We start from the raw sequence: 13511 nt of genomic DNA on the forward strand, positions 1-13511 counted from the left end.
CAATGAAAGTCATGTTATCACCCTGATGTCAAGGAAAGAACAGAAAAACAATAACAACAACAAACCCATTAATAGAGTCTCCAGTTCAAAGGTATGGACCTTTTAATCACTTTATTTGCATAATTCAAAATTGCTTTCTAAAATGGTTTGCTAGTTCACAGCTCCACCAACAATGTATTAGTGTGCCTATCATCTACAACCCTTTCAACATTAATTTTGCCATTTCTTGTCATTTTTGCCAATTTGCAAGGCCTAAGGTGAAACCTGAAGGTTGTTTTGATTTGCATTTCTCTTATTATTAGTGATTTAAAGCATAGTTTCATGTGGTTGTGAATACTTTATAATTCTTTTAAGAGCTGTTTGTTCACATCCTTTGACTTCTTAGAATTTTGCTTGGCTGAGCCTTAGGCAGCAATCACATCACCAGGCCCATTGTGCAGGACACTGCCTTGTATTGTGGTCACTTGCATTTGTGTTTTAATTTTTACTGTATTATAATCTTGATGGGATTATAGATTTGGCTTTGAAAGAGAATTTTGGCACCATCTGGCCATCTGTTCCAAACTCCTTCAATTTACAGATATGACAACTGAGGCCTAAATTAAGTGATTTGCCTAAGGGTAAGGTGGCAGGATTAGAATTTAAAACCCAGTCCTTAGACCACATAACATCACCACACTTGGACAGAATCTTATTTGAAATTTTTATCTCCTCAGATAACTCTGTGAACTAAATAAACAATGTTGCAGAATCTAGAGCTGGAAGGGTTCTCTGGGGCCCTCTATACCAATTCTTTCATTTTGCAAATGAAGAAACTGAGGCCCAGGGAAGCCAAGAAACTTGCCCAAGGATCATACAAATGGTCAGCAGAATTTGAACCCAGGTCCTCTGACTCTGGAGTGATGAGTGCCCTTTCAACTTTGACCTAAGTTCATATTGCCCTAACCCTAACGTGTGACTTTCAGGTAAGTCACTTCCTTTCTCTGGGCCTCACTTTTCTCATCAGTGAAAAGCAGAGGTCACACTCCACGACCTTAGACTGTCCCAGCCGGGCCAACCTGAACATGGGTCAAAGAAGTCAACTGGGCACAACAGAAAGGGGGCGGGGCCTATTCCTCCCACCTGCTCTGGTCGTGGCCCCACCCCTGCCCCGCCCCCAGCGCTTTACGGCCTGCTCTAACTCCCGCGAAAAAGATTCTTGTCGTAAAGAGGCTCCTCCCTCCTTTCCTTCTCCCCATCCCCTCCCTCTCCCCTCCCTCCTCCCAGCCTCCCTGCTCCGCCTGCGCGGCCCATCAGCTCCTCCTCCTCCTCCCCCTCCTCCTCCTCCTCCTCTTCCTCCTCCTCCTCCTCCTCAGGTAATGGCCCCAGCTGCAGCCTTGAGTCTGGCCGGCTTCGGGCAGGACAGGGCGGAGGGGTGGGGGGTGGTGGCGCGCGGGGGAGCTCGAGGCCGGGGATGGGGGGGGCGGGGGAGCGCGCGAGGCGGGAGGCGCGAGGCACGAGGCGCGCGCCCTCCCGGGCCAGCCTCGCGGGGGAGCTGAGGGGTGTGTGGCGCCCGGAGCACGGCGCTGCTTCTTGGGTGTGCGGGACCCTGGCGCCGGCCGCGCCCTCCCTCTCCCCTCGGCACCCAAGCCTCCCCCTTCCTTTTCGGTCTCCTCATCGCCGCTTTCCCAGCCCCGGAACCCCTTCTTCATTCCTTCTTTCCCCTCATCCCCTACACCTCTTCATCCCCATCCCCTTTCCTTTCATCCCCCCCATTCCCATTCGTCAGCCCCTAAACTTCTCTTCCTCCCTATCACCTTTCCCCTAAGTCCCCTATTCCCACCTCTCTCCTCTCACCCTCGGGCCCCTAAACCTCCCTCTTCTTCTACATCCCCTTTCTCTTCATCCTCTATTCCTGTCCCAACCTTCCTGCCCCTCTCAGCCCCCACACCTTCCTTTTCATCCCGATCCCCTTCCCTTCCTCCCCCATTCCCACCCCTCTCCCCTCACCCCTTCAGCTCTTAAACCTCCCCCTTCATCCCCAGTCTCCCTTCCCCCATTCCCATCCCTCTCCCCCATTCTCTTATTCCTCCCTCCTCTCCCCTCTTCACCCCTTTGCCCTCATTCCCTAATCCTCCCTTCTCATCCCTGCCCCTATTTCTCTTTCTTCATCCTCCTATTTCTCTTATTGCTCTCACATTCCCTAAACCTCGCCCCTAATTCTTCTACCCCATCCTCCTCTCCTCCTTCCCTTATTCCCTCCTCATTCCCCACTTCCCCTAGCCCCCCCCATTCTCTGCCCTTTCCTTAACCCCCTTCCTCTTCCCTCATGTAATCCCCCTTCCTGATCTTCCCATCCTCATCCCTTGGTCATGATTCCCTAATCCTTTTTCCTCAGCCCCAGCCCCATCCCTCTCCCCCTATTCTTTTATTCCCTACCTTTTCCCCCCTTCCTTCTATCCCCCTTCTCATCCCTTTTCCACTCCATTCACCAATCTCCCCTTCTTAGCCCCTCATATCCTAGTCCCCTTCCTCATCTCCCCGCATCCCTCTCCCTGCATTCCTTTATCTTCTTTCTCCTCAATCCTATACCCATCCCTATCCATTCCCCAATCCCTCCAGTCATTACCTCATCCTTCTCCCCTCATTCTTGGATCCCCTTTTCCTTCATTCTCCCTCATACTCCCATCTTCTCGTCTTTCTCTATTCATCTCCCTTATCCCTTTCCCTCTCTTCCCACCCTTTTACTCCCCCCCCCCTTTCCCCCTTCCAACCCCTCCAGCCCCAGCTCCTGCCTGGATGGGAAAAACTGGCGTTCTGTGCCTGAACAAAGCCCAGCCCCAGAGCACTCGCACCAGCAGCCACAGCAGAGATAGGAGACAGCAGCCGCCGCTGCCTCGTGTCCCATGCTTGTGCCTTCCCTCCCTTCCTTAGGTTAGCATCAGGGAGCTGTATGGCAGGAGGATGGCAGAGGACAACCAAAGGGTGGATTATCTGGCTGGGTTTTGCTGCCCAGTTGGGGGTCTGGCTGCAGGCAAACCCCGGGTGCTGTGCCATGAGTCAGAAATCTACCTCTCCAATGGGAGTGAATTCGTCTATATCTACAACCAAGAGGGAAAGCTGCTAAATGTAAGTAACCCAGATGCTCTGATGCACCTCCAGGGCTGATTATATACTCTTCATAGGAGCTTAGGGTTAGAGCTAGAGGGGTCCTGAGAGGCCATTGGATCTAACCCCCTCACTCGTTTTACAGATGAAGAAACCAAGTCCCAGAGAGGTTCAGTGACTTGACCAAGGTCAGATAGTTAGCTAGTGTCAGAAGCAGGATTTGAACCCAGGTCTTCTAACTCAAATCCAGTGTTCTTTTCCATGGTACCATGCTGCCTTTCAGTGGCCTTGAGAAATAAGGGTAAAGTTTCCATGTTTATAAATAGCATAGATGAATATTTTTCCTGTTAATAGCAGGATTCATATATTTTGTTCTAGTGAGTCACAAAGCTCTCTCTCCTTCTGTCCTGGTGACCAGCTTCACTCCTCACTATATACATGGTGAATGCATGTTCTGTGTTCTTGCTCAAGCATTTGTGGCATGTTTGACATTGTTGCTCTTAACTCTGAAAAAAAAATCAAAATAGGTTGTGTGCTTTGTGGAGGAAGGAATTTTTGTCTTGTATCAAACCCATGTTAGAAGAATGACAACCTTAATCTCTTGCCCTAGAGCAGGGCTTCTTAAACTTGTTCTACTTGTGACCCCTTTTTGTCCGAGAAATTTTTATGGGACCCTGGGTGTCTTGGTATATGAAATAGGTATACATAACCTTTTACTGTTGCCAAATTTGTTGCAACCCTCACATTCAGTTATGTGACCCCATATGGGTTTGAGACCCACGGTATAATAAGCCTTGCCCTAAAGGATAACAGGAGGAAGTTATATTGAATTTCAGGGTTAATAAGTCAGGTTATTTGTGCTCTACATTGTCTAATGGGCTTGTTCTCTTCACATCTAGGCTGTATATAGGTTTCCTGATCAAGTCTGGCATCTGGAGCTCCTCACCTTACGTAGGGAGCTCTATGTCCTGTGTGCTCGAAATGGCATTTACTGTTTGTCACTGGATCCTCAAAACAGGTGAGGTACAGGTGTATCTTAGCAGTTGTAGTGGTCTCTGGCTTGGCCAGAGAATATACTAGGAGGAGTAGCAACTGCCTTTCTCGTACACATGTAAAAATGTTTGAAATGACACATGACATCACTCACCTGAGATGCTGATTGATGCGTACTTTCTAACTCAGAGGAACATAATTAAAGGTAGCAGACCACCAGTGGACCACCATACTACCTCTCTACTTAACTTACTTCCTTAACTCTATCCTTTTGCAAATAATCTGCCTCCCTCAAGCTATGGCTCAGAATAAGAACTACAGTGGTCAATCAGGAAAACTTACTCTTTACTCGTGGGCACCAGTCCATGTCTAAAGTGTTTTCAGCCTCTGCTTGTTTGACTATCTGTACCTATTTATTATGCCACTATTTTACTTGAAATACACATTCAGGAGAGTTTACTCTAAGGAGTCCCATACCTAGACACGTGACTCAAAAAACACTTCCAAGTACTGTCCTTTCTTCCTTAGCTTGTTAAGAGAGGGTGTACAGGCTGCACACTCTGGGCCTTTGTCTTGACTGAAAGCTTTTCCCTGTTTGCTTGAAGGTTGGTGAACCAGACTGATGGCGAGGACAAAGAAGGTGATTTCCCTTCAAGTGTGTTTCCTGTGGACTCAGACTCCTGTGTCTTTCCTGATGCTACTCTGTGTGCTTTCACGGTGCTGAATGACATCCTTATCACCCTGTCTCAGGGCCCATCCAAGTGGAGGATGAGACTGTTTGAGCAGCCCCAAGGCTCAGATGAGGACTCCAGGCCAGAGAGCCGGTTCAGTGAGGTGGAATTCTCTACCTGCATTTTGCCATCAGGGAGCAATGGAAAACCCTTGGCCTCTCGCTTCCTCCCAGTTCTGTGCTGTGCATCTCCTCCAGGCGCCAGTGTTCCTCACACAACTTGGTGTAGTTCTGGAGGTTTTGTGCTAGAGGAAACCCTCTTTGGTTTGCTATTTGGAGCAGATGCTGCCCTTCTGGAATCTCCCATGATCCTTTGTGGTTTTCCAGATGGTCAGCTGTGCTGTGTGCCTTTGAAGGCCCTTTTATCTCCTGAGGTGGCTCTTGGTGGCCCAGAGACCCCTGTTAAGATACTTCACCACTTAGAAGAGCCTGTAGTCTTCATTGGAGCTCTAAGAACAGACCCAAGGATCCAGGAAGACACGGATGAGAAACCACTAATTGAAGACACAAGCTGTGACTGTATGGTAGCTGTTGGTCACTATGGCAAAATGATGGCCATTAAGTCCAGTCGGGAAGAAGGAGGAAATTTGGTGCCAGAACTCAGAGAATACTACATCAGGGGACCAATCCTCTGTGCTGCCTGTGGTGTTGGAAGCCGCATGTATTACAGCACCCATTCTGATCTTTCTGTGGTTGACCTGGCTTGTAATAGCAACCCCTCAGACCCTGAGAAGATAGATAATGTCCAGGGGGTCCTACCTTCAGTTCTGTCGCCAGCCAGTTTAAGTATCTGTAGCGTTGTGACCCTTTCTGTGTCTTCTAGGGCACCTAAAGGTACTGGCAACTATTTAAAGATAAACCAAAGATCTTGCCTAACCCACAGTTTTACTATCTCAGTGAAGTTGTTGGTAGATCCATCTTTCACTTGTTCATTCTATTCCATTCTTTCCTATATCTTCAATTTTACCACCATCTTTCATACCCTTATTGTTAAATCACTTTTCTTATCTCAGGCAGTGCTGACTTAAGAGTAAAGAAAAGTTTAGTTGTATTAAATATGGAACTTGAATAGTATTAACTACATCCTGCAAAACTCCTTCCTTTGTTTTTAGTTCTCATCGTTGGTGTTGGGAGAAGGGGCTTGTCTTTGATTGATTTTGACCCTTGGCTGTTTGATAGATTTCTCACTTAGTTCCTGTTGGGGACAGGTCATATGCAACAAATAGTTTAGGATAAATTCAGATTGACCTAACTGAGACTTTGAGTTTTCTTTTGAAGGTTGAAGAAGCAACTGGTCTAGTCATCAAGTGACCTGCCAGTAAACCACTCTGAAGTAGAGATGTGTGGAAATGAGGGGTTCCACTTTTGTGGGTCTGTTTTCTACTAGACAAAGCCAGAGAAGGTTTGAACTGTGCTTTCCTAATGTGAGGGGGGAAAGAATAGAGTGATCATTTCCATTGCCACATTTTTCATTAAGGTACCTTGTGAGTGTGCTAATAAATTCCATCCTGGAAAGCATTTTATATGAAGAATACTCCTTTAGACATAAAAGCCAAAATCATCTCCACTACAGGGAGAGGAGAATTGAATGGTCAGAGAAGAGAATACCAAACTAGTGAAGACATATATATATATTTGTAACCTTTTTAACAATGAAAAATAAGGCTACTTAAGATGTTGACAGCAAAACGACCTCATTATAATATGCTATTTGCTTGAGGAAATGTGCAAAATGTTATTTATGAACCGAGAGCTTAAGTATACAAAGGAATACATGCTCTTTGGAAAAATCAGAAAAATCATCTATTTGAAAATATCTTCTTGTTGACTTTTTGAGGAAGTCTCTATCAAAAGTTGCCTGTTCCCTTTGACCTCCTTTGGTGGCTATCTTCCTCGGCCTTCCTGTGTCTATAACCCAACCATCAAACGAGATTTAGGGCTTGAAGTGGAACGAGGGCTGGGGAACCAGCAATTTCTTCAAAAAGAACAAGATCTTGTTTGCCCCAAAGCGTTCCTGACAGACAGTAAAGGAGATTGGGAAGGAAACAGAACTATGGTAAAGAGACAGAGCAGCTTTCAGAAAGTCACCTGCCCCTGACTACAGAGGCTGATGAAAAGCTCTCAGCAGGACTCCCTGCTGTGTCTTCTGTCTCTTTGGAAATGCTGCAACATTGTTCTCTGTAGCCTGTCTTACACTGCATAGCACTGTCACTATGTTGTGTTGTATGTGTTTATTGTTTTCCTTGTGACTTTTCTTACCTGTTTTTTCTGTTCATTGTAGTCAGATTAACATCCTTATTGCCATTTCTCTACAGAGTGACTTTATTTTTCTTGGGAGGGTGCATTTGGGATCTCCAGAAGTTTCTCTGAATTTCATTTCAGCAAAGATTGTCTGTATAACAGAAATATCTATGTCTATATCTATATCTACATCTATCTATCTATCTATCGTATTCTGCCTGGGGGTGGGAAATTTTTCTTCCTGGTCTCTGGGCAAGGTATCTTGTCTGTCCCAAAAGAATGGCCTTCTTTCCTCAATAGCTTATTGGTCTTTTGCTAGCTTGTGTCCTGGTGGTCGAGAGAATATTGGGTATCTGAGATATTGCATCCTGTATGCTTATCGGGTCTTAACTATGTGTGTCTCATTTGTCAGGTGAAGCAGAGCTGTTGGCCCTGTCTGCCAAGGGCCGATTAATGACCTGCAGCCTGGATCTGGGTTCTGAGGATTCTCGGTCAGTAAGGATGACCACAGGAAAAGTGGGTCAAAAAATTAAAGAATTGCTCTCTGGAATTGGCAATGTCTCTGAGAGGTAAGCATGCTGTCTCCTTAGCTTCTGCTGCAGATATGAATGTCTATTAAAATGTATCCTATCACTCATATTCATCATTTAGATCTATTTTAATGCATATTGGTTTTGCCTCTGGCTTAGTGTTTAGAATACTGAACGTTGCCATTGGCTGGACAAAATGCTGCATAAATTTGTAGTTTGAGCAGTTGGGAAGCCAGACTATCTCAGGAAGACAAAAGAATCCTTCTCTCTTTCCTAGATAACAGCCACACATCCTTCCTCTGGTAGAAGAGAGGAAGATACACTTAAACCCAGCTAGTCTTTCCTATCAGTTCTTTCAAAAGGATTAGAGGTGACATGTTAAAAGAACATGTGCTTTAGATGAATTCACTTATCTATAGCTGTTTGCATATCTCCCTTTCTGATTTTAGCAGGGTATTATAAAGACTATCTGAATCACAGATGCAATTGTTTTGAATTATTTCTCTAGCTTCCCACTGCTTTCCTTTTAAAATTTTTTTCTCTTTTATTATGAACTTAAACATCAACAAATCCGCACATTTCTGTCTACAAAGAAAAACAAAAAAGGGATTTGTGCTGTATGTGAAACTGAACTTCTGTTATGTACAATTTGTTTTTTCTCCTACTACATACATCTTGCTGGTTTTTTTGTATAATTCATATTTAACATAGTAGTTCCAATACTGCCCTGCTTGTCTGTGTCTGTTTCTGAACTTCCTTCCCACTACTTTCAGTGTTGCTACTTGTACAGCTTCAAAAAGTAAAATGGGCCAATTGGGAACATTTTGGTGAACATCAGGGTGGAGGATGATACATAATTTCGGTCCCATTGAAGGTGTTAATTAACATCAGAGTTGCTATTTAACTGGCCATATATGGGGGTGGTGGCGGGGGTGTGTGTAAAATTTGAACTCAGCAGATCTGGCAGTAGGTTCTGAATAGTCAGAGTAAAACACCAGGCTCTCTGGTGGTTCTTTTCAACTATGTTTTGTATGGGGACTTGCACTATCCCTAGCTAAGGAGATGGGATATCTTGTGTGGGAGTTTAGAGCTTTTTTTGGTAAATTGATTAGAAAGACTTTGTGTGACAAACTAAGTATTCTTCTTTCTACAGAGTGTCTTTCCTGAAGAAGGCAGTTGACCAACGGAACCGTGCCCTGACGTGCCTCAATGAAGCCATGAATGTGAGCTGTGCCCTTCTGTCCAATCGGGAAGGACCAAAGCCAATTAATTGTACCACTACCACTGCCTGGAGCCGCTTTCAACTCCGGGATGTGCTGACAGCCACTTGTTTGCTTGAGAATAGTAGTGACTACAATCTAGACCAGGGGTGGACTTTTTGCATTCAGGTGTTTACGAGTTCCTGTGCCTTAGAAGTGGATTCTGTTGGCTCTGCCATCACTTACACCATTCCAGTTGATCAGCTCACTCCTGGTAGTAAAAGGGAAGTGACATTACCACTTGGCTCCAATGAAAATGGCAAACTAGACCTACCTGTGACCATATCCTGTGCACTGTTTTACAGCCTGAAAGAGATTCTAGGCAGTGCTTTAACCTCTTCAGATTCTCTGGATGCCCCTTTTTTTGATGAATGCCCCCCTGACATCCTGCCTGACCGGGATGGTATCTTCCTGCCCCTGGGTGAATACACTGTGGACATGCTGCAGTGCCTTCGTTTCCCTAGCCTTGCAGTGGCTGAAATGCAAGTTCCAGGCCTTCCCAGCCCTACCAATGACCCTGTGAAAACCTTTTTAGATGCTTCTCGGGGGCAAGTAGAGCCTGAACATATGAAAAACATCGAGCCAATGGGACCAGACTTCCTTAGAGCCAAGTACCTTCCACCATCAGTGGCCTCAGTCAAGGTGTCATCTGAGCTGCTCAAAAATGCTCTGAAGGAATATTGCTCAGGTGGGTAATAATGACTGGTGGCTCTCTCCCTGATCCTGAAAGGACTTCAGAGCCTAGGAAGATTAGATCCATTCAGTCTATCATCTTTCCTTCCCACCCTATCATTCCTTGCTGTAGCAATTGCTACTTCTTCCTCTGGTGTGATTGAGGGTTGGGGTATTTCCGATTGTTATATCTAAATCCCCTTCTCCTTTGGATTTATGTCTTAAAGATAGAACTTCATGCCTTCTCTCCCCCATCCTGAACATACCCACTTAAAAAACTCTTTTTGAAAGAATATTAGGCTATTTAAGTACTCTATCTTCCCTTTTGAAGAAGCTGAGGTTTTTGAACTTTTAAAAATTTCCTCTTAGCCTGAATAACAGGATAGTAGCAAAGGGAAGAAGGATTTGAATTGGCAAGCTGTTCTTGGTAGATATTGGCCATTAAAGCAATGGGGAGTGTATGTAGCCTTCCCTAAAGTGATAGGTATTTTTTTTCTGCCTTTCCAGAAGTCCCCCTGTGTTGTGCTACTCTCCAGTGGCTATTGGCTGAGAATTCCATAGTGGACATAGTGAAGACACAGGTGCTGACAGAAGTCCAGGGGGTGGCCCCAGATGGAAACGACATTCACCTCCTCGTTCGAGAGGCAAGGAATGGGTTAGCTCACCTGTTTCTGCAGGGAAACCTTTACCAGCCACCACCCTTACCCTGTTCCACCCTAATTTCTCTTCACAATCTCTCAGTCAGGTTGTGGAACAGCTGGAGAACCTCTGTCACATGTAGGGCCTAGGGTTAGTAGCTCATGTCTTGACTTGTGTGTGAGGCATGGTGCCTTTGTAACCTTGTGGTTACAAAGATAGTTTGAGAACCACAATCACGTACTTTCGTGCATGGACCATTCTGATACAAGTTCTTTACCTCACCTACTTCCCCTCGCCAACATGGAAAAACCCTCACTGGCAGAATAACAGTGCTTTTATAAGGAACTAGTGACATCATATCTGGTTTTATTAATTATAAGTTAGCTATTAATGCCAGAAAAAATGTCGGCCTCTTTTTTATTAGAAGAGGCAAATCCTCAGACCTCTGAGAGGGCTCTTACAGACCAGCCTTTGTTTCTCCACTCCCTTTCTGATGCCAGCCTGATTCTCAAAGCTGAAATGTGATGTCAGGTCCAACAGCCTTCTCTTGGGAACATCTCCTAGCACATGGCCTTGTAGAAATAAAAGGCTGACAGTGCTTTTGTACAACCAGTCTTGCTCTCCTCATTCCTTCCCAACTAGCAGTGCTGTGCAGAGCAAAAGATATTTGTGTTCTTTCCCTGCCCCCTTTCTCTTCGTTCTAGGGAAGGGCAAATTATATGAGCTCAGACCGTCTGGCCTAAACTCAGGTATAGAGGGCTTCTGGAGACCATAGTGGTTTTGAAATGTTGATCTAGAATTTGCCTGTAATGAAGACCTCAGAGGCCGGCTTCAACGCTTTAGTCTCTTGGAGATCTCCTGGAATCCCCAGATGGTTTCAGACCAAAGTAAACTCTTGAGACTGGGCCAAAAATAGCTTCTAGGTGCTGCTGTGCTATTAGGAACTTTACAGGAACAACGGCTGATAATAGTCCAGCATCTTGCATTTCCCACAGGGTCCAGTAGAAGGAGCTAATGGTTGAAGAAGGAGCAAAATCCTAATTAAAATTCCTGTCCTGGGGGGTGGCCTGTCCTGTGTGCTAATTACTAAGGACAAGCCAGACTTGCCTGGCTTTCTGTTTTTCTTCAGATTTACTGGATTGTTTCCCCTTCTTCAAAGTACAAAGTACAAAGTCATAGCTACTTCTACTGCATTCTTGACAAGGTTGGATAAATCTTCCTGGAGAGATGACTGGCCAATCAGAAGATACAACTTGCCTTCAGCCTTTCATGCCTGAAAACATTAATACCAACAGTAATGTGATTACTGACAGCATTAGTACAGCCCAGGACTCAGCTTTCTGGATTAAATCCATTGGTGCTGCTATGCGCCTCTTGTTGAGTGTTGGGACACAGGTCTGTCTCATTAACATGCTTTTGGTGGCAATGGACTGACAGGGTTGGAGATTTATGGTTTCCATGGAGGCTTGATTAAACTAGTCACCTCAGATTTTTCTGTTGTAGATAAATCTGGCTTGAGGCCCTGGAGTGAGTTCAGCAGGTCTTGATTTTAAGGGGACAAGTGCTCCACATTTTCAAACTCATTCTGTATTTTTGGGCCCCACTGGAAACATCTGTTTAGAAAATAACTATCATTGATTTCTGACAGTTAGCTGGTCTGTCAGGCTTAGAACTAATGTTGGTAGTACAGGAGCCTTTGCCACAATGATTATCCTTTATGTTCAATCACTGCTAGCTTCTAGCAAATAGGTAGCATGGTGGTGTTAAGCTAGGTGATGTGGGAGCACCTGCCATGCTCATGAAAAAAGATTTCAGTAGAAGTAACCTCAATGAGAGAGGGAGTCACCTCCATCAGGGATTTTAGAGAAGGGTTGAGTGGAGTCCCTTCATCCTTTTTAATGAAATTCAATGATACGCAAAGTTTGCAGTAAGGATCTCTTCTTTGTTGCAGGTGGCCGTGACTGAGCTGTGCCCTGCAGGGCCCATCCAGGCTGTGGAAATCCAGATGGAGAGTCCCTCTCTGGCTAACATGTGCAGGGTGCATCATGCAGTGATCAGACGCATCCAGGTATTTAAAAACTCATCAGTGAGGCAGTGTGACCCATTAATCTATGAGGCATTCTGCTGAGAGCCCCACCAGCATAGCCCCAAACAGAAAGGAGCAGGAGTGGTTTTAAATAGCTTTATGGGGTCTCTATGTGTACAGTTTAGTTGCTTGTAGCATGAGCTACATTTACCATGCCAGGATGTTGCAGGAAAATCTATCTCAGTCTTGTCTATTCTGCTTCTAAATGCATCTGAAACAGTGCTGGGTTTCTTTGCAGCTAAAAGGAGTCTGGTATTGTGTGCTCTTGTTTACCATGGAAACAGCCATCTCTCACAGCAAGCAGCCAGGCCTCTTTCCTTTCAGATGCCATTCTTTCCTGGTGTTTGTCCTTGTGCTACCTCTGTAGGGTCATATGGGTGTTGGGAACAGTGTCTAAATTCCTTATGGCTCTCAGATAAAAACATTAAGTGTATTAGTCATACTAACTATGCAAGAAGGTTCTTTAGCCCATTTACCATAGAGTTTAAGTTCCCACATTTTTGCTGCTTCCTCATCCTAGCCCTACCAGCTTCCACTCTGAATATGCAGTGAGCACCTGATCCTTTTTTAAAAAATAATTAATTAATTAATTTTATTTTTTGGTTGGGCAGTGAGGGTTAAGTGACTTGCCCAAGGTCACACAGCTAATATGTGTCAAGTGTCAGAGGCCGGATTTGAATTCAGGCCCTCCTGACTCCAGGGTCGGTGCTCTATACACTGCGCCACCTAGCTGCCCCCCAATCTTTAGTATATAATATGCTATTGGGTGCATTAGGGTAACTGACCCAGAAAATTGGTTTGAAGTGGAACAGCAAGGAGAAATCCAATGGTTTGCATATTTTTAAGTTAAAATTGGTTGGTGGTTCTCTAATATGCAGAAGACCATTTCTGAAGTGGGTATTAGAATTCCTAATACCTATTGACCATTCTTTGGTTTATGGGAAGCTTCTTCAGCTTACTGTTTCCAAAATCGTTTTGGATTGTATACAATAGAGTAAGAATAATAATGAAAATAACAACATGGAGCCAGTGTGATATAAGGGAAAGAACATGAACCCTGAAGTCGGATGACATGGATTCAAATCCTGCTTCTGACACAAATTAGCCATGTGACCTTTGACAAGTCATTTAACCTTCCAGGGCCTCACCTTCTCAAAGCCTAGCCCATCATCCATGTCATGGATAGGGGAGAGGGTGCTACAGCAATGTGAAAGAATGCTAGCCAGGGTGCTATAATCAGTGTGTCTGAAGACTGCTACAGTAGCTGTGAAGGC

At 45.0% G+C, this 13511-nt stretch overlaps 1 protein-coding gene across 2 annotated transcripts in view; it reads left to right on the forward strand.

Annotated features, from left to right (window-relative positions):
- Positions 1-1268: 1268 nt before the first annotated feature.
- FAAP100 (FA core complex associated protein 100) overlaps positions 1269-13511 on the forward strand; it is a 31812-nt gene continuing 19569 nt past the window's right edge. The window contains exons 1-8 of one of the 2 annotated variants that reach the window (XM_043963832.1): positions 1269-1355; positions 2914-3108; positions 3987-4105; positions 4686-5644; positions 7464-7620; positions 8735-9528; positions 10020-10156; positions 12103-12219. In XM_043963832.1, the coding sequence (XP_043819767.1) occupies positions 2944-3108; positions 3987-4105; positions 4686-5644; positions 7464-7620; positions 8735-9528; positions 10020-10156; positions 12103-12219 (2448 nt within the window). In that variant the 5' untranslated portion in view covers positions 1269-1355; positions 2914-2943. Of the gene's footprint in view, positions 1356-2081; positions 3109-3986; positions 4106-4685; positions 5645-7463; positions 7621-8734; positions 9529-10019; positions 10157-12102; positions 12220-13511 lie in introns of those variants that run through there. The other variant, XR_006352785.1, reaches the window with a different exon arrangement.

This window comes from Dromiciops gliroides, chromosome 4 (assembly GCF_019393635.1).
Source record: "Dromiciops gliroides isolate mDroGli1 chromosome 4, mDroGli1.pri, whole genome shotgun sequence".
Lineage (NCBI taxonomy): Eukaryota > Metazoa > Chordata > Mammalia > Microbiotheria > Microbiotheriidae > Dromiciops > Dromiciops gliroides.